Below are 22,822 nucleotides of genomic sequence, written 5' to 3' on the forward strand. Positions count from 1 at the left end.
TGCACTATAGTTGGTTGCCGTTGCTCTGTGACTTACACAAAGTATTTCTGTTTAGAATTCAGAGGCAGGTGGCAAATTTCCAGTCATCTAACAAAGGAAAAAATCCAATGCTGTTCTGTTTAACCAGGAATGAATGTTCATATTCTATCTCCATTTATAGGAAAAGACAAATAAAAAACCAAATAGTAACACCCTGTGGTTAGATATTGTTAGTATTTATTTTAATCTTCACTACATGAATGAGACAGTGAAGAAATACAACTAGTGAAAAGATCTGCATTTGGGTTGCAAGCATTATTGATAACATAATTAACTAAAGCATCAGTGATGAATCAGTTGAGGACAAATTTAATTAATAGGTGATTTTCGTTGCTGAGCCTTTTTGAACACTATTTTTGGTTCTGGGCCATTACTGTAAATCTTCCAGATAGGCTTTCCTTCTAACCTCGAGTGTCAGCTTTTATTTATTGAACTCTGAGCAGCCTTGCATGTCCTTCTGAACCTAACAGAAAGATATTTATTCTGAGGTTCTGCTAATATGAAAACTGATTTGGGCAGGGTGATCCAGGGTGGCTGCCAGTAACTGTGTGAACCTGAATGATTCGGGGCATCCTATCAGAGGTGGAAGGAGCACAGGCAGGAAGGTTCACCACCCTCTCATCCTGCAAAGGCCTTAAATGGACCATTTCAATTGCATAAATCTTTTGCCCTGAAACCAGAGTGCATGCACGATGGTGGACCCTCTCTCCAGCCCTGTCCCCCTTTCCAGCCCACAGAACACCCACAAACCTCCAGCCCTGAGATGAGTCTTCTGGCCTCGCAGCTGCAGCTGCCCCAGGTGTGAGAGCAGAAAGGTGGCACTCGGAGGTCACCGGGCCAGCTTTGGCCCCAGAGCCCATTTCTGAGGTCAGAGCTGGGACTTCTATTGCCAGCTAGACTCCATCCAGCACCCAAACCTAGCCAGTTAATTAAATCACTAACAGAGCAATCTTAATGAAGGAGGTAGGGAGAACCAAAGGCAGAGAAATTGCTTTTCCAGCTGTGTGTTCCTGCTGGCATTTTAGAAAGTAGGGAGTATTGGACATTTCTCATCTTTCTTTTTCAGGGCTTAATGTGCTTGTCTGTTTTGCTTTAACATGTTTTTTTCATCCATTAATGCCAGCATGAAGGCTGGACATATTCTCCCCTGTTCCAAAGCATATCATGGGCATGTGAAGACTGTGGATTCTGCAGATCCACAGCGCTTCCTGGCACACACCTTGGATGCCTCCCTTTTCTGTGCTCTTACACTGGAGTTTTGATGTCGAGGAAGCACTGTCTGTGGACCATTTTGCAGCCTTGCAGAGGGTGTTTCTGGCTTTAGCTCTCCATTTCTGACCATGGAGCTTTCTGTTTGGCTCTGGAGGGACATCTGAAAAATCCTATAGCCCTGACACAGCTCTTATTTTATTTATGTATTAAAACATTTCTATGCCGCCCCTTGCCGAAGCCTCTTCTGAGGACCATTGAGTTGCAGCCTTCAAAACAGATGATTAATCACAATTTCCTACATCAACTTTGAAAACAGGAGTGTAGGCTGACACAGGACCTGACCAGATATTTTAAAATATGAGTCACCACCAAGTTGATGCATAGGCTGCATTTGAAGACTCATATATTGCTTTAATAAGTCAGGAAATGGCTATGAAAGCACAGAGCCCATTTCCTTGCCCAGCTGCAAAACAAGCAATCAAAGAAAGGTCCCCCCAGTGCACAGGTGGGGAACCTTTTCCAGCCCAAAGGCCAGTTCCGGTTTAGAGACACTCTCAGGGTCTGCACTGTGGTGGTGCGAAGGGCCAAACCCCAGAAGTAAGCAGGGTTGCAAATACCTGAGGCTGAAATAAGCAGAGGACACCCTGCCCTGGTCCCACCTCATCTGTCAGCTGATGACCAGAGATAAGGGCTTCTCCTTCTCTTGCTGAGGGAGTGGGGCCAAGGGAAGACGCTCCAGGCCCCGGCAGGGAGTCAGGTGTGTCTTCCCACACCAAAGGGCCTTTCCAGTTCTTGTAAGCAGTTACCAACCTTGGAACATGGCACTGAACCACAGCTTGGCTGGTTGGGTGACCAATCTGGCTTGATCTGAAGCTGACACCCATCATTTCCAGTTTGGACAAAGTGGGAAATTATGACTATTGATTTATTTATTAAACTGAGTGCTATTATAACTGCATTAGCTTTATATCCTGCCTTTCTTTCTTTTGCAAGGGACTCAAGGCAGCTTGCAAGAGTCTCCTCTGCATTTTATTCACACAACAACAACAATCTTAGGGAAGGGGAAGGATTTTTTTTCTTTCTTCTTCTTCTTCTTCTTTTTATCTTTCTTTTTCTCCTCTTTCGAACTGCTTTATAATTTTACCCTGCTTTAATCAGTGCTTTTGAGTCATCCCTGGCCATGTCGACATTTATATATCCTGGGGAACACACGGGCGCTGCCATTGGCGTGGTCACGGGCAATGGTCGTTACAGCAATAGGGGCTTAACGTGTCCACGTAGAGGAAGGATGGACAGATGGCTGACACCTATCCCTCCTTCTGGTTCTGCCCCCAACCAGAGGGCGCCAGGTAGCCTTGTCAACCACCCCTCGGGCCTGACGGTGCTGCTGCTCAATGCCAGGTCGGTCAATAATAAATCTTCCCTCATCCATGACTTGATTGTGGATGAGGGGGCCGACCTGGCTTGCATAATGGAGATCTGGGCGGGAGAGGGAGGGGATGTTGCCCTCTCCCAATTGTGCCCGCCCGGGTATCTGGTTCAACACTGTTCACGCCCAGAAGGGAGGGGAGGGGGAGTCGCATTGGTTTACAGAGCCTCCATCTCTCTCACGGGTCTTCCGGTCCCTTTGAGACCAGGGCTGGAGTGCCTCTACTTGGTGTTGGGCGAACGAGACAGATTGGGGATTCTATTGGTGTACCGTGCACCCTTCTGCCCAGCAGTCTCCCTATCTGAGCTGACAGAGACCGTCTCGGACCTGGTGTTGAGGACCCCCAGGATGTTGGTCCTGGGGGACTTCAATCTCCATGCTGAGTCTGGACTGACCAGGGCGGCTCAGGACTTCATGGCCTCTATGACAGCCATGGGCTTGTCTCAACACATCATCGGCCCGACCCATGAACGTGGACACAATCTGGACCTGGTTTTCTCAACAGGGCAGGAAGAAGATGACCTGAGGGTGAGGAATTTATGTTTGACTCCCCGTCATGGTCAGATCACCTCCTGGTGAGGTTTGTGCTCGAGAGCAGCCTCTCCCTCTATAAGAGTGCGGACCCGATTGTATGGGCCCGCCCCTGGAGCCGGATGGATCCGGATGGATTCCTGAAGGCCCTGGGGGAGTTTCCGGCTGACAAGACTGGTGCTCCTGTTGAGGCTCTGGTCGAACTGTGGAACGGAGAGATGACCAGGGCTGTGGACACGATCGCTCCTAAGCGTCCTCTTCCACCGGGCAGAGTCCACTCTTCCCCTTGGTATACACCTGAATTGCGGGCGATGAAGCGGGTTGGGAGACAACTAGAGCGTAGGTGGAGGAAATCACGGGATGAATCTGACCGAACACACTTGAGAGCCCACTATCGGGCCTATGCTGTGGCGGTGACGGCGGCAAAAAAGAAGTTTTTTCCGCTTCCATTGCCTCCTCACAATGCTGCCCAGCGGAGCTTTTTCGAGTGGTACAAGGCCTGGTTCGCCTGGTCCTAAGGAAGATCCGATGCCACCCTCAAAGGCCCCTTGTGACGACTTTGCCAGGCATTTCAGGGAGAAAATCGCTCAGATTCGTCACGAGCTGGACTCCACTAATGAATCAGAGGTTTCTGGGGAGACGCCAATGCTACCGTCTGGTCCAAAATTATTGGAGGAATTTCAATTATTGCGGCCCGATGATGTGGGCAAGGTGCTTGGACGAGTACGTCCCACCACTTGCCTATTGGATCCTTGCCCGTCTTGGTTAATAAATAACTCCAAGCACAGGATTGGGACCTGGATCTTGGAAGTGGTTAACGCTTCTCTGAGGGAGGGTCGAGTGCCTGCCCCTTTAAAGGAGGTGGTAATACGACCGGTCCTGAAGAAAGTGTCACTGGATCCAGAGATGGCCACTAACTATAGACCTGTGGCCAACATCCCGTTTCTGGGCAAGGTGTTGGAGCGAGTGGTGGCGGGACAACTCCAAGCACTCTTGGATGAAACTGATTATCTGGATCCTTTTCAGTCCGGCTTCAGACCCGGGTATGGTACTGAATCTGCCTTGGTCACCCTGTACGATGAGATGACCTGTGCAGGGAGAAGGACAGGGGGAGTGCATCCCTGTTGGTTCTTCTGGACCTCTCGGCGGCTTTCGATACCATCGACCATGGTATCCTTCTGGATAGGCTTGTGGGATTGGGGGTCAGAGGCACTGCTTTGCAGTGGTTCCGCTCCTATCTCAACGGTCGATTCCAGAAGGTAGTGCTGGGGGACTATGTCTCTGCGCCATGGCAGCTATGCCATGGAGTACCACAGGGCTCCATTCTATCCCCTTGCTATTTAACATCTATATGAAACCGCTGGGAGAGGTCATCAGGAGGTGTGGGCTGCGGAATCATCAATACGCTGATGATACCCAGCTCTACCTCTCGTTTATTATTATTATTATTATTATTATTATTATTATTATTATTACATTTCTATGCCGCCCCTTGCCGAAGCCTCGGGGCAGCTTACAACACAATAAAATACATTGAAATACAATAGAACATAAAAAAAGTTTTCCACTAATCCAGGTGAGGCAGTGGCTGTGCTGAACCGGTGCTTGGCCGAGGTAATGGAATGGATGAGGGCCAATAAACTGAAACTCAATCCAGACAAGACGGAGGTCCTGTTGGTTGGCGGATCGGGCTTCGGAGAGGGTGGATTTGACCTGGTCCTGAATGGTGCAACACTCCCTCTTAGGGACAAGGTCCGCAGCTTAGGAGTACTCCTCGACCCGGAGCTTTCTTTGGAAGCTCAGGTGACAGCGGTGGCGAGGAGCGCCTTCCTTCAGCTTCGGCTGATTCATCAGCTGCACCCCTACCTGGAGTACGACTGCCTGGCGAAGGTGACACACGCGCTGGTGACTTCCCGCCTAGACTTCTGTAACGCGCTTTACATGGGGCTTCCCCTGAAGACGGTCCAAACACTTCAATTGGTGCAAAATAGAGCTGCCAGGTTGCTGACAGGGACGGGGCGTTATGCTCACATGACTCCAGTCCTCCGTCAGCTTCACTGGCTGCCCATTGAAGCCCGGGCCCAATTCAAGGTGTTGGTTATGACCTATAAAGCCCTAAACAGCTTGGGTCCTGGCTACCTGAACGAGCGCTTACGTCCGTATATGCCCGACCGCCCCTTGAGATCTGCGGGAGAGTCCCTTCTCCGGGAACCCTCCATGAAAGAAATTAGGAGAGTAAGTACCCGGAGGAGGGCTTTCTCTGCGGTGGCGCCCAACCTATGGAATTCACTCCCCAAAGAGGTCCTCCTGGCACCGTCGTTACTGGTTTTTTGGCGCCAGGTAAAGACCTTTTTATTTAAACATCATTTTAATTGTTAAAATATATGATCTGGCCAGGGCAACTTCTTCTTCCTTCTCTTTTCTCCTCCTATATTCTTTATTTACTTATTTTATACTGTTAATTTTAATTTTATATTATTATGTTTGTATCTCAGTGTATTTTTTGTATTTTTGTATTTAATGGTAATTTATTATGTCCTATTGTATTTCAATGTATTTTATTGTGTTGTAAGCCGCCCCGAGGCTTCGGCAAGGGGCGGCATAGAAATGTTATAACAACAACAACAACAACAACCACCCTGTGAGGTAGGTTAGGCAAACAGTCTGTGATTGGACCACAGTCACCCACTGAGCTTCATGGCTCAACAGGGACTAGAACCCAGATCTCCCAGGTCCCCAGTCCAGCACTCTAACCACTATACCATACTGGCTTTTTCCATTTATATCCCATCTTCCTTCCATCAAGGAGTTCAAGGTGTCTGCATGGGCTTTCCAAGAGCGCTTTCCTCCAAGCACTGATCAGAGCAAGGCCTGCTTAGCTTCAGCAGAGTGCCTGCCTGGGACTATCTCGTTGGGGAGGGCTGAAGAGGCAGAGCGTGCAGGCAAATTCATGTCCCAGGTGACTGAACCAATGTAGGATCAATCAAAGGAACCCAAACGGGGCAGACAAGGGATTTCATGTGGCCGAGGAATGCAGCAGAATGCAGGCACCTCCTCTGCTGGGGTTCTAATACAGATTGGTGTTACATCTAACTAGACAATTCAGCCGCATTGACAAGACAGTGTCTCAACCGAAGGTTTTATGCTAGATAGCTGAATCCATAATTGTATAATCAGGTCAGAGCTAATAGGTTTGTGCACAGGACAGCAATTTTTCCGGATGGATGAAGATGAAGTAGCCCTTTATACAGATCGTCTCTGTCATTGATTCATTATACAGAATGCGGGGGAAGAAACCTAACAGCATTGTATCATTACCTGTGCCGTGGTTGCGTGGCTAATAGAGCATATCACTCTGTTCCATTTTGTGCAAAAGTAAAGGCTCTCTGCCTGCAGCATAGCTTGGTGATAAAGCACTTTATAGTAATCATTGCTGCAGAACAGTGGTGTATTTTTTAAAAAAATGCAACTTAATGGCAGAGAAGTTAACACTTCAACTGAAAGTAACAACTGTGCCCAGTTCTGCTAGCACCCCTTCCCTTCCCTTCTGGGGTGCTAGTACTGCTGATGGTAATATGGTCCCATTTCACAGAATGTTGAGGTCTGTATAATCCCACATCTATTCCTTTCTAATCTGTTGGCTGTAGGGTCCTGAATTAGCTTTGTGTGAGTACACGTCAAGTATTACCTGATTTGTAATTATACCTTTAATTTGCTTGCAATTGATTATTCGGACATAAATTAAAATGAAAGCTTGTATCCATTGTCATACTTAGAATAAACCAACTGATATTAATAGGACTTTAATTATTCATGATGCATTTAAGACCTATTCAATTCAATGGATTTTCTGTAAGTTAGACTAGGTCTGATTCCAACCCTGAGATTTCTTCATGTTTTCAATCTTCCTCCTTTTGCCGGAGGATAAAGGTAAGTTAGAGTGTTTAAAATGAGGAAGGCCTTGGGCAGCACAGTCCCATGCTGTCTAGAATGCCATAGCATCTCTGGAGAGTGAAGCAGGAGGTTGGCAAAGCCCCCTGGCCTTATGAGCTCGGAACGTTCTCCCCTTTCTGGCACCAGAAGAACTGCATAGGAGGCAGACAGAGAGGCAGGGAGGGTGTTTCGAGGGCATTCTGGGTGGCGGAGGGATGCATATGAAGTGATCTGGTGGCACCCCAGCCTCCCCAGCTCACAATCTGAGGTGGAATGCTAGATGGCCAAAATCAGCTGAGTATTTTGCAGGAAAGGAGGAATGGAGGGGTGGCCTTGAGCTCCATGGTCCTTTGGCCCTGCACAGAATGTCGATAATCCCCCAGGGTCAAAAGTTGCAGCCATCTGGACTGTGCCCCGCTGGTAGCATGTGCCCTTCAGATGCACACACAGAGACAACATTACCAGTATAAAGCCCAACTCCCTTTGGGGAATTACTGGCAGTAAGACTAAGCAAATGCTGTGATCTTGGAATTAGCAGCACGCAGGATATTTAAACAGCAGATAATGGGCACAGGAGGACGGCAGCCGGTTTCTTGGGGCTTGGTGAATACAATTAAAGTGTCAAGCAGCCATGGCAGTAAATGTTGGGGTTCTGCCTGGGATGGAGATAAACTTACTGGGTGCACAGCCCTCCACACAAGTATCCAACTTCTTTGTGAGGTTTAAGAGAAAAGTGATTTGATTTAATTGTGATTTTAATTAGTTGCCAGGTTTTTTTTAACTGCTCCAATCTTGCTTTAAAAACACATATATTATTGCTTAATAATGCTATGTGGATTGTTCTTATTGTATGCTACCTTGGGCTTTTTTGGTATGAAAAAACAGGGTATAAATGTAACAGCAAAATGCTCAAATAAATGAGAATGGGACAATTCCCAAGAAAAGGAAAATAAAGGACTGTTGCTCTGTAGAAAATCCCAAACATTGGAAGAATCAGAAAAGAAATGTTTATTCTGCCTCCTCCAGACTATTTATCAGGGTCACTTCTCAAATGAGTGGCCTCTGATAATTCCAAACCTTTTGGCCTTTAGTAAAGCATGAGCTTTGTAGGTCGAACTCAATTCAGGCACACCATCTTAACCTTACAAATGTAATATATCCCTGAATCTGAAGTGCAACCTTGAAGAAAGAGCAGTAACTACAGATTTGTTGTGGAAGAAAAATTATCTTGACTGACACTGAGTCCAAATTAGGTTGTTCCAATTTTCTGTGGATCAACGGGTTTGAACTGAAAATCAAGACTTCTAAGGTCTTGTTTTAGGCTCCCTAACATTTTATCAGTGATGTTAGGCAAAACACTCCTTCTTTTCTCAGACACTTTGCAGAAAAGATATAGGTAATACTCCTCAAAAATAATAGTGAAGATCTTCTGTTGCATCCCCCTTCTTTATGTGTGGAAACAGCCAGGGAGCAAATCTGCACAGGGAGTTTATTGTGGTGCTACTGAGCTTCAAACACTGGTTCAATGCTAGTCAGCTTCTGTTTTTAAAAGCATTTACTCAAAATCCCCTCGCAACAATTTTTGTTTTCATTGCAGCTTCCCTGCATTTTGGGTCTTGAGAGGGTGTGGCTTTGTCTCTAAAACTAATTGTGCTTGCACCCCAAAATTGCATTACTAGTGGAATGTCCCTTAGGTGTATATTTTTCTTCCCACTTCTAAACTTTGCACCTGTGTGTTCTCCCTCTCTAGCTGGTCCTTCACAGTGCAAAATCTCCAGTGGAAAATGGCATCTAGAGATTTGCTAGCCAGGGGCTGTGGAGTTTCATAGAAAACCTTGAAACTCTTGATCAACATCTGGGGAGAACAAAAAATACAGGAGCAGCTGAGAGTGAGTCATAGGAACACTGATTCTCACAAAATAATTGTTCAGGATATGTCCAACCACACACACAAATGAACTGCAGTTGAGTGCTACACAAGTATAGTATGTGTGCAGCTTAAATATTGCTGGGTGGTGAATCATATCTCCAGGTCTGGAAATAACACTGCTATGTGCTCATATTAATGGCAGAAAGTGAAGAGGAACTAAAGAGCCTCTTGATGCAGGTGAAGGAGGAGAGTGCAAAAGTTGGCTTAAAACTCAACATTAAGAAAACTAAGATCTTGGCATCCATCCCTATCACTTCCTGGCAAATAGATAGGGAAGAAAAGGGGTAGTAACAGATTTTATTTTCCTGGGCTCCAAGATCACCGCAGATGGGGACTGCAGCCAAGAAATAAAAAGACGCTTGCTCCTGGGGAGGAAAGCTATGGCAAATCTAGACAGCATACTAAAAGGCAGAGACATCACCCTGCCAACAAAAGTGCGTATAGTCAAGGCTATGGTTTTCCCAGTTGCAATGTATGGCTGTGAAAGTTGGAGCATAAGGAAGGCTGAGTGCAGAAGAATTGAGGCCTTTGAATTGTGGTGCTGGAGGAGACTCCTGCGAGTCCCTTGGACCGCAAGGCAATCAAACCAGTCAGTCCTAGAGGAGATCAACCCTGACTGCTCTTTAGAAGGCCAGATCCTGAAGATGAAACTCACATACTTTGGTCACCTAATGCTGGGAACAATAGATGGCAAAAGAAGAAGGGGACGGCAGAGGATGAGGTGGCTAGATGGAGTCACTGGAGCAGTTGGGGTGAGCTTAAGTGACTCTGGGGGATGGTGGAGGACAGGAAGGCCTTGAGGAATGTTGTCCATGGGGTCGCGATGGGTCAGACACAACTTCGCGAGTAACAGCAACAACAACAACAACATGTGCTCATATGTAGCAGCATTCTTTGTTGTGATGTTACGATCAAACCTCAGTGTGTTAGGTAATGCATAAAACATTTTGTATAGTCCAGTTGTGCCACCCAAAAGTCCAGTCATGGAGGGACAAAAGACACATATACAGAAAGGGATCTTCAGCAACACAGTGCAATACTGAGTGTAACACCAATCTGCAAGGAAGCAAACAGAATCACTAGTTTAAGTGCTGTTTGATGTGGACGTGACAGCTGTCCTTGGCATTCCTGTATCCATCGTGTCAACCATGCATTCCTGCAAAGGAGTCCTGTAAAGGCCTCACTGAGAGTGGTAGAGCTAACTTCTAACACTGCAAGAGAATTTCACACTGCTTCTGTGTACTTAAGTACTCACTTGTCGGTCTCTGCTCCTGCCAGTCTGGCCTGCCTTCACCCACCTGCAGCTCCCACATTTTGGTGCAGTGGCAAGACTTGTCAGCCTGGGTAAGCATGAGGGTGACCTCCATGCCATTCAAGTCCTTGGAAGAAGGTCACTTTGACGGCCTTGAACTTTGTTCTGCCCCATATGGCATTCCTGCGGTATTCAGAAGTAGAAACCCTTTTGTTGACCTGCCTAAAGATCTGGATCATGAGTAGAGAGGAGCTACAAACTTCCCTCTCTTTCAACCCACATTCCTGGAGAAGTCACATAAACATTTCCTCTTTTGGGACCTGCCTGTACACTGTCTTCCGTGGGATCATTTTGTTCAGCGAATATTTGGAGATAGAGACTATTGTGATCTACTTCCTGGCAAGCACCGTCTGTCACAAATTTCATTGTGCTTGCGCTCCTGCACTCCCCTGAAAAAAAGGCTGTGGGGTGGGTGGGTGAGGGAGCAGAAATATTTAAGCCACCTTGCCCACCCCTTTTCCATGCAACCGCAGGGGATATGACTGTCAGAGTTGCAGATATATTGCAGAAGCAGATGGTTTGTTGGTGTCGCAACAGGGGCACATATTGTGGTGCTTTCTCACTTTGATACGATAAGATGGCCAGCCCAGACCCAAAACAGCCCATCTTATAAAGAAATAGAAACCCTTTTCCTCTTATATTCGCAGAACAAAACAGAAGCAGCAGAGGTATTCACAGTTAAAAAGTCAACTGATGTATCATTTCCCTTTTTCCTCTGTGTAGAATGTGATTAATCAGACCGCTATAACATTCATGCCAACACTGCAGAGCAGAGGGTGATATGATAAAGTGTGACAAATGGCGTCACAGCTGCTCTTGTGAGACTCTGCCTGCCTATATTGAAATGGCTGCACTTTAAGGTGGAGTTTGCCTGTAGAAAGCAGGAGAAGTAAATGCAAAGTCAAGAAAGCATGCTATCCAACCCTAACAGTACGGGCGGGCACTTCTGTGGGAACTCTCAGCCAAGCCTATCTCACTGGGTTGCTGTTGTGAGGATAAGATGGAGAGGATAATTATGGAAGCCACCTTGATTCCCTTGAAAGGAAAAAAAGGCAGCATATAAATATAAATTAGTCCCAGGAATTAATACCTCTTTCTATGTGTTGTTTCTTTATATGGGATACTGGAAGATTTATGTTTATATGTAGCTTGGGAATTAGGGTACGCTTGCATAATACCATCCAAAATTTGAATTTGTCTCAGAGATATGATAGCTTTTTCAACATTTTCATCTCTGAACCCAAGGTGCTGAAGACATCCCAATTGCAACATGTTTCTCATAGGACATTGGTCCAAAGCAAGAAAGACTGTAGCACCTCTGGGGAAGATTGCCTGCCTACCAGTGCTCAGCTGACCCGCCGGCCACCCAATGTCTTTATCCTTCCAGGTATATGAGAGCTCCTCCAAGATGGAACAGTTTGTGACCCGGTTCCTTCTGCGGGAGACAATGAACCAGCTGCAGTCCCTGCAGGTCTCACTGGAGTGTGCTGCAGACACCATCGATGAACAGACCGGCCGAGAAAGGTACAGCAACTGACTGGATTGGATGAAATAGTAAAATAATAAAGAAATAGTAGTAAAAATAAATAAAGCAATTTTATTATTAATTTATTATTAATTGTGATACTTCCATTTTATATGTAAGATAGAAAAGGAAGCCGGTGCTGGTCCCTGGGTTTGCCTGACTCCTGCCTCCCTGTTGCCAGCATTCAGCTCCAGCTCTTTCTCCTCCTCCTCCTGCTCTAAATCCTTGCTGCTGCTCACTTGTTCGACAAGCAGGGAGCCATGAGAAGCAGGCAGTGCCCTTTTCCGCTCCTTCTTCCCACCACTGCATTGCCTGGGCCAGAGCAAACAGCAAGGGCACAAGCTGGTTGTGATAGTGAAGAAGAGCAGCAACCAAGGGGCAATTGTCTCCTGGCCCCCGCTAGGATGTGGACCCTCGGCTGGAGTCCAGCCCTCCTTACCTTTGATGCCCTCCCTGATAAGAGATGCAAGGAAGAAGCCAGTGGCATGTGAGAAACCCTCACTGGGCCACCTGTTCCAGGTGATGGGGCCAAAGAAGCCTCACTTTGTCAACTGATTGCAGAGGGATTTGCCCTGACAGATCTAACATCAGCATCCTCCTCCTTTATTGCTGCTCTGTCCTCTCCCGCACTAGCAGGACTGGTGTCTGGTCTGGCCCAAGCCATGCTGCTGCCTGGGAAAGGAGAACAAATGACGTCCTCTCCAGTTCCAAACCATAATGCAGAGTGCTCCAAATGGGACCCATTTATTTTAGCCCCTAAGTCAGAACATCCCTCAAGAAATTCATCCCCTACTTACAGTAAAATACGTGACTGTACTGAAGCAGCCAACCAACCATTTGCTGCCTGGGGAGCCACCTCCCTTTGACTAAGGGTCAGGCTGGCCCTGAGGTTCTGGCCTGTCCAGCATGCATACAGCTTCCAGCTCAGGACAGGTGTTTCCCCAAAGGGAAAACAAACCATTGTTTCTAGGAATAGTTTCAGACTTTCCAGCTCTAGGCCATGGTGCAGTTCTGGGAGTGACCAAGCAGACACGGTCTCACAGACATGGGACTAGTCGTTGCAGCCAATAAGACATAATGCACAGAAATGGGGCACCGCCAGTGTTTAAGTCTTATTAGATCTGAACAGCTCAAAGAGGACAGCATCTGGTAGCATTACCTTGAAGTTTTCTGGTGCTACTACATTATATATATTTTTAGAAACACCCACACATTTTAAAAGTAAATCATAGCTCTGCTCTTCATTTTTGTCAAGAATTGGAAATTTCATATGCACAATCTGGGGGTGGGGGCACTTCCAAATGGAACTTTTTCTCGCTATTGCCCTTTTTCATTCATGCGACTTTTCAGGGAGGGTTCAGGCAATGGTAACTTCCACTTCCAACCGTCCCAAGTTTTGCCACTACTACTTTTTAACACAGAAATGCTCTCCATGAAAAAGAGGCAAAATAGCCTCAGAGAGCCTTCTGATAAGTTGCACTAGGATCCGTCTGTCTGGAAGCCCCCTTACACACATGAGCAATGACTCTGGAGATGAATCAAGCCTAATTTGTGCCTTTTAGGAAAGATCTGAAAAACTCAGAAGCTCTACTTGGGTCACGCAGTATAAAACGATGTGGTCGCAGAGTTCAGAAGAATATCTGTCTGTCTCCTACGGATCCTTATTCAGGGATGTTGACCACAGGTACTCATTTCTATTGACAGTGCTTGTATTAGTATGAAGCTACTGTGCTGACCGAAGTTTACTTAAAAATAAAGTAGGGCAAAGTCTCAATATAGAATGCAGTGACATAAGGAACGTGTTTGTACATCATGCTAACCAACCCTGGCAGGAAGCCATGGTGGGGGGGGATTGGTTCATTGTCATGCAAATAAGTAACTTGTGGTGAGTCCAGGAGCTGATCCTTCCCCTCCTTCTCCAGCAGGGTTCCCAGCAGATATCACAGGTGGACAAAGTCATTTCCCCCACTTCCTGCACAGTTTGTGAGCCACTTTGGACTCACGGCAGCCCCTGCCCCTCCCTTGCTTTTACTCCTTTCTTTTTAGGGGTTGCAAAAACCTGCTGTCAAACTGGCTTTCACCACCTCAATTTCGACAGCTATTGGCAGTCTTTCCCCAGTGCCACAGCAGTTCCTGGTTTTCCAACCTTTAAAAGGAATGCTCAAAAATGTGCATGGTTGCACAAATGTGGGCATGGGAAGGCCTGACTGAGGCAACATCTTGGGTATGACCACTGCAAAGAGGCAGCAGGCACCAACCCTGGTCCTTACCCAGAGGAAGCCCCAAAGGCACTTTCCCCTCCTTTGGCTCTTCTTGACAGTTTCAGAGGGTGAGCTATTGAGTGAAACCCAAACTGCCCAGACAAACCCAGTCAAACTCATACAAATTCCTCAACCTCAAGAGCAGGCAAGCTTGCACAGCTGCAAATCTCACTTCATTTCTATTCACTCAACAATTTTATGATTTGATCTAACTTTTCAAAATCGCCATGAAAAATGACATGAGAGTTTCATGCTTGTGGTTTAATCTGTGATGGCTCATTCATGCATTTAATGCTGACGTTAAAAAATGATTAGTGAGTGAAAGAGCCTGGTTCCTTCATCACAGGATGCATTGCAACCCCTGTCTAATTAATTAGAAAGGGCTGCTAGTCAGGCCCTAACTCAAGGATGCACAACAGATGACCTTCCAGATGTTTTGGCCTACCATTCTCATCATCTCTCACCATTGCCTATGCCAAATAGGGCTGACAGGAGTTGTAAGCCAAAGCATCTGGAAGGTAACCCATTGCCCATCCTTGGACTAATTCCACGTTACAAGGAGGCACACGGGCTGCCTCTAATCCACACTCCCCAATAATGTCAGGGAAAAGAAATCTGCAACCTGCCGCCACCACTTCCATCATTTCCTTACTCCCCACTGCAGTTCATTAGCTGCTGCCTTCAGTAGGCCTGGGAATGCTGGATGTGATCATGTTGCGTTATTCAAGCCTTTTGCCATGGAGATGCATGGGAAAGTGGTCCATGAGGAGCAGGAAGTAGGGTCTAGTGAGTCCCTGAAGCACATAACAAAAATATGGAGAACAGCTTGGAATGGCAGTTCTGATTTGTGCGTAGATAACCTGCTGAGGCATCCACTTGGCAGTTTTTTGTCACAGGAGTGGTATCAGAAAGTATGTCCGCAAATGATAATGTGACATCAAATGCCGCTATGGGCGATTTCCAGACAGAGCTCCTGCCTGTCTTGCATCACAGATGAGTAATTCATTAAAGATTTGCAGTCCTTAGGAAAACATTATATTGCTAGTGAGGGAATGAAACATTGCCCTCCTTGAACAGGGGATTAAGGGACTGAGATTAAAAAGCAAATCTATTTGTCTAGTTTGTATCAAAGGGAAGAGCACAGATTTGCTCTGCATCCGTCTAGCATTTGATCCTATTGAAGCACTCCCTGCCTGCTGACCTGCAGTCGTAAGCTGCCTGCCTACAATTTCTGCTCGCACTTCTCCCTTGTTTGCATGGCATTCAGGTATCTGTGTGGAAACTGACAGCCGGTGGACCTCTGAGATCAACCAACTGCAGCATCTCATTGGCAAATTGGAAGACAAGGTGGGCCTGCGGATGAAATCCATATGAAGCAGAATGGAAATGCATCTTTATCTTACCGTATTTTCTCCAAGACTCTGGTTTGGATCTGGCCCAGTGTGCAGCTTTGTTTAAATTAATATCACTCCAGTTTTACGAGTTCTGCTCCTCTTTTAATATATCCAAGTTCTTCTCAATTCAATTTAGGGACTCTTTGCACATAACACTGCATCAGAAGGCCTATGTTGGTATCTGTCCCCCAGCCTCACAAAGCCAACTTTCATATCAAGTACTCCTTATAACAGGTTGGAAGGTTCGGTGTTGGTTTTGTATTTGTACCTTTTCTTAATGTGTAAACACTAGAATTTAAAATAATCTTTGAAATAGTTTAAGAGTCACAGCTCCTGGTCAAAGAACCATGAAAAATATAATGAGTGGAAAGAGTCAGAAGCCAAGATTTAAAGTAAATAATTCTCAAACCATATTTTAAGATTGAATGCACTGGCAAAAACAGCAAATATCATCCAAACAAGTCCAAAATGAAATGGATTGTTTATGGAAATTGTCTCACGTTACATGCATCTGATATATGCAAAGGCTATCCATCTACTCTGCTTGCCTAATAAATTACCAGCAGTGAGTTGCACTGCATCTTTCAAAGCAAGGCAGTTAAAATCCTACACAGAGCTTTGCCCTTTAAAAAACAAGAGAAATGACCCTTGCTGTGAGCCTTTTCCAGAATGCCACCCATGTGAAAGAGACAGGGCTGTGGAGTGGGGATCAGAGTGCTGGACTGAGGACTTGGCAAAGCCCAAGGTCTCATCCCCACTCAGCCATGGAGCCAACTGGGTGACTTTGGGTCAATCACTCACTCTCTGCCCATCCTACCTCACAGGGTTGTTGTTGTGAGGGTAAAATGAAGCCTTGAAAACCACCTTGGGTTCCTCATGAGAGGGAAAAAGGAAAGCTACAAATGCTATGCAACAACACAGAGTGCTTCCAGACAATCACGTTACTACATTCACAGAAATTTATAGGAGGTCCTCGAGATGGTGATACTTTCTGTTTGTAGGCCTCCCATGTTTTCCCATCGTTTCACATAAGGTGGATGTGTTGCCCAATGCCTTTGGAGCATTCATGCCAGAAGCACCTGCACCTGCCGTTCATGGTCTTCAATAATAATATGAACAATGCTATATCTCAAAAATGGTAATGGGGATGATCATTCTTTCAGTTCAGTTAAGATCTACATTTTTGCACTGAAATGAAATTAGCCTAGGTTCTTGACAACATCTTCTAATTTGCCAAGAGAGAATGAAAGATATATATTCAGAGTGTTCACTTTGGCCTGGTTATCCACATATTGGGGTGAAAAACTGCACATGTTGAGACAAAAAAAATCCCTTCCAGATGGCATCTGAGCTAGGAGTGACTGATAAAGAAAGGGATCTTGGACAGCTCAAGGAAAATGTCGACCCAGTGCACAGCTGCTGTGAAAAGGAGAAAGGAATGCTGGACTCCAGCATGGCTTATCTTATCTTATGTTCAATTTCACTTTTCCTTCGTGAAGGGCCAGATTCCCTCAAGGGTGACCTGTCAGGGTGTCCAACTATGGATTCAACCACCCTTCTCTCTCGTTCGCTCACTCTTCCTCCCACTCCAATCTTCCTCCCTGTCCAGTGAGCTAAATGAAAGGGACAGATGGCTCTTGCCAGAGGTCTGAACTGATTGCTTGCTGACAGCTTGCAAAATTTGGATGGAGGTGGCATGAAATTAGGTTGAAGACCACATGCATCCTTTGACTCAGCTCTGAGTTTCTTCCATCATCCCACCTAACAGCCATCCCACCCCTTGCAAAAGGACATGAAATTCCTTTCCTGATGATCCAATGACAATCATCATCTTCCAACTGATTTATACATGCATGCATGCCACTTGCAGATGAATGTTTGAACTGCCTCCGTTGAAAATAATGAGGGGGGTCAGAAAGTGTGAATATTCTACTGAAGATGCATGGTCTTTTTTTGCCAATTCACACATGTGAGATGCCTTTTGATGTTCCCATCATCAGATCATGATGCTCCAGCCACAATCAGACAGAAATCAAATAACCTGCTGAGGGAATGGCCAATGATTTATATTTGGATGCCAGTCAAAATGCAGGCTTGGCCTCTAGGAAATGTTTAAATTCAGGTGGGCTGGAGCTCTGTGCGAATGATGTCTTCGATCTGCTCTGAGTCTGTCGTGCGTCTTGTGATACAGTTCCCGGCAAACCTTCCAGAGTGCCTGCTTCAGCTTCCTTATGCATCAGTCTGGTCTTGCTATACTGTATAGTGATTGGAAATGTCCAGTAAATAGGATTGGCATGATAATTCATCCACGGAATTATCTCCTTTTGCAATAACTCTGCACTTTGCTCCATTCAGAGTCCAAGACTTGAACCCCTGAAAGAGAATGTGGTCTGCAAAGGAAGTTCTGTAAGTTTGTTATCAGCTATTTTTGTTTGCTTGCTTCTTTGTAATGGTTGTACCTAAAATGAACAACTCCCTTCAGGCAATATGAGAGGAAAACTGGTGGCTCACATTTCAGTGGCTACACACCTAGTGGCTACAGACTAGGTGGAGTTGGCAACCTTTTGGAGTGAAGGAAAGCCTTCTATTCCCTTGGTAGCTGTGTAGAAGAGAGAACTTCAAAAGTGTGTCTTTTTGCATCATATTCCTGCAAGAGTGAGGAAAGGGACATCCATCAAGCCCTCCCCTTCTGTTCATGGATATCAAAATGGTTCAGCAACCTCTAGTGTGTGCCAGTGGCACTGGGCTGCAGCTCCCATAATTCCCAACGCAACTAGTGGGGCCAGCTTGAGAAAGGTTTCTCCATTCTCTGTGATTCTTTTAGGTGAGAACCTGCTAGATCCACCTTGTGGTGTCCACTAGGTCCTTGATCCTATGGCAGCAGCCTATATGGATTCAGTCAGACACAGTCTGGACAACTGACAAATTTTGGGAAAGCTGATGGGGTTACAAGCAGAAACCACTGGGTTGGAATAACTGGTCTTCCATCTAAGGCAAAAAGGGTCTAGATTTGAACTAAACCATACCTAAAAATGCCCCCAGATGGTGAGGTAAGGAAACATAAAGTTCCCTTCTAATGCTAGAACTTCACAGACCATTTCCATTCCATGAGGAATTCTTGGGGTATAGGTCAATGTGCGGTTTCATGAAACATCTGCCCAGCCACTGCCAAAATAGGGGGGAAGGAGAGACAAATGCATGCCAAAAAGTCTACCAGTCAAAGATGTTGCATCATTCTGGTGATTATTTGAAATCCCACGATATGTTTCTCTCCTTCAGCAATTGGTGTGGGTCCTTTGAAGGCAAGCATTGTAAACGTCAGTCATAGGTTGATTTATAAGACAAGTGTATCCTTGGCTGCTAGCCATTATCTCTGTCTCCAACATCTGAGTTCAGACAAAGTACAGGGAAGGACCACTGCCTCCATGGCCAGCTTGTGGTCTCTTGGGAGGTGTTGTGTAAGAAACAGGATGCCAGGCTAGAAGGCCCTTTAATCTGCTCCACTGGGACCTTGTTATATAATCCATCAAGGGAGATGCAAAGTTGTGACAATCGCCTCTCTCTTCCTCCCTTCCCTCAGTTGTCACCACTTCCCACTGCTTAAATATAGACTGTACGTGCCTCAAAACAAAGGTCCTAACCTTTGCGTCTGCTGTTCTGCAAAGTGTCACATGCCCTAGCTCAATAAAAGAGAACATGTCTTGAAATGTGATGTCAAACGCACATGTTCACTTATTCAGCGAATTCAGCACCGAAAGGCACACGGCCTTGCTTTCCCTGGACTCCCACTTCTTTCACCCTAGTCTCTCAATTGACAAGGGGCATCAGGCGGAACGCTGTTTCATTGCGGATGCTGACTTCACAATGTATGACACTGCATGGTGTGTGTGTGTGTGGGGGGGAGTGTCAGGAGGGAACCTCAGGGTCAGGGGCCAAACCAACCCTTCAGGATTTTCCCAGGTGTCCTTGTCCCCTCCTTCCCCACAAGCATCGATCATTTGGTGGTTTTGCAGCTTTTGCCCCTTTCAGAAATGTTTTAATGCCTCTTCTAAGGGTGTATTACTCTTACGCACTTGATCAGTTACTTATAGGAATTATACATCTCTCTATATCTACAAAGATCCCCAAGCAGCAATAAGCTACAATGTGCAGATTTTCTTGCATTTTGCCCACCCCCTCTTCCTTTGGCCCACCCCTTCACCCTCAGCCCCAGCCCTGACTGGAATGCAGTCCTGAGGGATTCTCTGCAACTGCATTGGGTCATTTGGCAGAAAGACTGAGGTTCCTTCGCCTGCCCTACCAGGTCTATGAAGAGCAGTACCAGTAAGCTCTTCCTCCCAAACTCCAGGCTCAGTGCTAGTATGCGGGTTGCATAAGAGTACTAAAAGCATGACTTTGTGACTTCCCAGTGTTGTCGTCGTCTGTGGGGCCATAAGGTTACTCAGAGTCCTAGCTGCAAGACCCTGTAAACTTGGAGCTGTGAATCCAACATCCAAGACCTCATTTCACCCTTCCTGTAGCTGGGTGTTTAAAAGAGGGAATTTCTTGGATACAAGCAGCTACCTTCCCTGATAGGGTCAGTGGGTAAACTTGCACGTGGTGTGCCAGAATTGGGTCTCTCCCCCTTGCCATCTTTCCCATCTTTCTACAGCACATCCTGGTGGCACAGCGACAGATCTCAGTGGCTGAAAGTGGATTAGAGGTATTCCGCCAAACTCTCCAATCTTACACAGAAACTACAGCTGGACAAGGCAGCTGCCTACAGTAAGTCTTTCAGAGTTTGACTTTTGTATGTTCCTTGGAAAAGAAACTTGTTTAAAAACAGCCATCTTGGTTTCTGTTGAACTCTCTGTCTTCAGTGCATGAACCTTAACTTATTCTTCTGAGACCCAGGAAGGTGTTATTTATAGTACATGGTGTATATGCAGTATTGCTTTATATTCTAAGCCTGACAAACATCTATGAACTAAGCTGTCTAACTAAAAGCCCCATAAAGTAGATAAATACCATGCTGCAAGAGACGACCTCATTACAGAGAAGCATTATCCCTCCTTTTCAGTATAGATGGCAATACAAACAGAAGCACAGAAAGCATATTCACTATTTATAATTGTGTGTTCACATGATTCTGCGCTTAGACACCCATTGCCCTTTTCTTAATTCCATAGTTATATTTGTTGCTGGAAGACAGAGTTGGAAATTGGAAAGATATAAATAACTGCCTGAATTATGGTTGCAAAATATTCAAAGAAACAGAATCTCCCCCTCCCCCGCGCACACGCACACTCTCTCTCTCTCTCTTTCAGAAGAACACAAAAGGAAGATTCAACCTATCATGTTAATGAAGTGCACACACACAACACAGTCACACACACCTTTGGGAAATAAATGAAAATTAATGGATTGTTGGAATATTGCTGCACCTTTGCTCTTTACTGGAACAAGACCAAGGCATATGAAAATGCAAAGCAAATTATATTGCCTATTATGTAAGACATGAATTGTATGATTCTAGATGGCTTATGCATTAAATTGCCCTTGGTAGCAATGTTAGCCATCAGCAAGACTGAGTGAAAATCACAGCTGCCACAATGTAAGGTCAAACTTACTTGTTGAACTGGTTCTTTATTAAGCCATTGTTTATTTAACCTATGGGTTGTTACATTCTGGGTTGTTATGATACATGAATGCAACTGCACCAACAAATCACGAATTGTAAACCATGGACAACCCAAAAAGAAAACCCACGGGTTGTTTAAATCAGCAGTTGTAATTATATGTGAATTTAGAGATGTGGGTTGATCATATGTTGTTTTGCCAGGAGGCAGGAGTAGTCAAAATACCCCTGCCGCATTCCATTCCAGTAGTACAGAGAAATAGAAATGGAGAAACCAACAACCCAGGGATTGAGAAAACATATGCCATGCAAACCCTGGATAGGACAACAAACCATGGATTAAATAAGCCATGAGATAGCATTATGTGGGAACTAGGTTGTTACATTCGACATGCTGCTGCTTCATAAAACAGCAGTATAGTATTGTGCCTCTCCCCACTTTGGATATGTGAAGAATCTGGTTTGGGGGTAGGAATTGATCTAATTCCCTTAGCTCAGCTCCCCAGACTCTGGCCCACATTCTCATAGCCATGACTTGGCACCAAGCATACTGAGCATGAGTGCCCACCAGGAATCTAACCCATGTGGATACTGCTCAAGTGGCATCCCTCTTCTGCACGTGTGGCTTGCAACTTCTGTTTGCACTGCATGTGCTGTGGAGGAAGGTTGCCACTTCCACGACTGGAGTTCTGCAAGTGTTCACAGACTTCCCTTCAGCTTGGCTCCCTTCCCGAATCAGGGATCAGCAAAAGAAGAGGTCCAACAAACTGAAGAGAACTGTATTCCAAGAGAATCATCACAGCCCTCCTCTTCATATGCCTCAACACTCTCCGCTCACAAATTTGGACACCTTTACTGATGACTTGATATTGTCACATCATGTGTTTCCCAAGAACCCTCCAAATCATTGGCTGCCACTTGCCAGGAAAAAGATCCCAAAAGGTTCCCAGGAAAAGTTCCCAAATTTGAGTGGAGATGAGAGAAATCTTGTCATGGACTACCATTTTCAGCAGCAGCCTTGAGTCAAGCGTAACAGTTGAATCTTCCTTGAAGTGTTTGTGTGAATGGGCTCTCCCAAATGAGTGTGTGGCTGTTATTGATACCTGTAAAGGAAGCACATCATTATGCCTTGTAATTCCATTAGTTAAGGTGATGCGGCAGTTCCAAGCATCAGACAATAGCTTTGGTGCTTGCCATTCTGCTGTGTAAAAGCTGTGTGATTAATGTGGCCATCACAGTGAGCCAAATGCTTCTTTAGAAGGCACAGGCACTCCTTTAACTTCCACATGAGGACAATTATCTTCCCTGTGAAAACAGCAACAGAAACTCAACCATGAGTCACTGATGATAAGCAATTATGGTACAAGAGTCAGTCTGGGGCCCTATTTATATATGCTACACAGTGCTTGGTAAGTAGCAATCATGTTTTTCCTCATGGCCTCTCATCTTTTCCTGCAGTGTGTCTGCCCACAGACTGACAAGTGACTCCTGCTTCATCCTTTATGAGTTTTGGCAAGATGTGGCTTCATGGAGAAGGTTGGTGAATCCTTATAATTCCTAGAGCCTTTCTGTGGAAGCCGACAATAGTGATTTCAAGCTGCTTTGCAAAACTTTTTTGTATGGGTGTGCACATGGGTGT

The 22,822-nt window shown here is 45.6% G+C and overlaps 1 protein-coding gene across 1 annotated transcript in view; it reads left to right on the forward strand.

Moving 5' to 3' along the window:
• NECAB3 (N-terminal EF-hand calcium binding protein 3) overlaps nt 1-22,822 on the forward strand; it is a 98,501-nt gene that overhangs the window by 73,369 nt on the left and 2,310 nt on the right. Inside the window, exons 6-11 of the mRNA XM_044447572.1 lie at nt 11,774-11,921; nt 13,467-13,595; nt 15,440-15,519; nt 17,922-17,972; nt 20,218-20,330; nt 22,642-22,719. Of these exons, the coding sequence (XP_044303507.1) occupies nt 11,774-11,921; nt 13,467-13,595; nt 15,440-15,519; nt 17,922-17,972; nt 20,218-20,330; nt 22,642-22,719 (599 nt within the window). The remainder of the gene's footprint in view (nt 1-11,773; nt 11,922-13,466; nt 13,596-15,439; nt 15,520-17,921; nt 17,973-20,217; nt 20,331-22,641; nt 22,720-22,822) is intronic.

This window comes from Varanus komodoensis, unplaced genomic scaffold (genome assembly GCF_004798865.1).
Source record: "Varanus komodoensis strain SLA01 unplaced genomic scaffold, ASM479886v1 scaffold52, whole genome shotgun sequence".
Classification (NCBI taxonomy): Eukaryota; Metazoa; Chordata; class Lepidosauria; order Squamata; family Varanidae; genus Varanus; species Varanus komodoensis.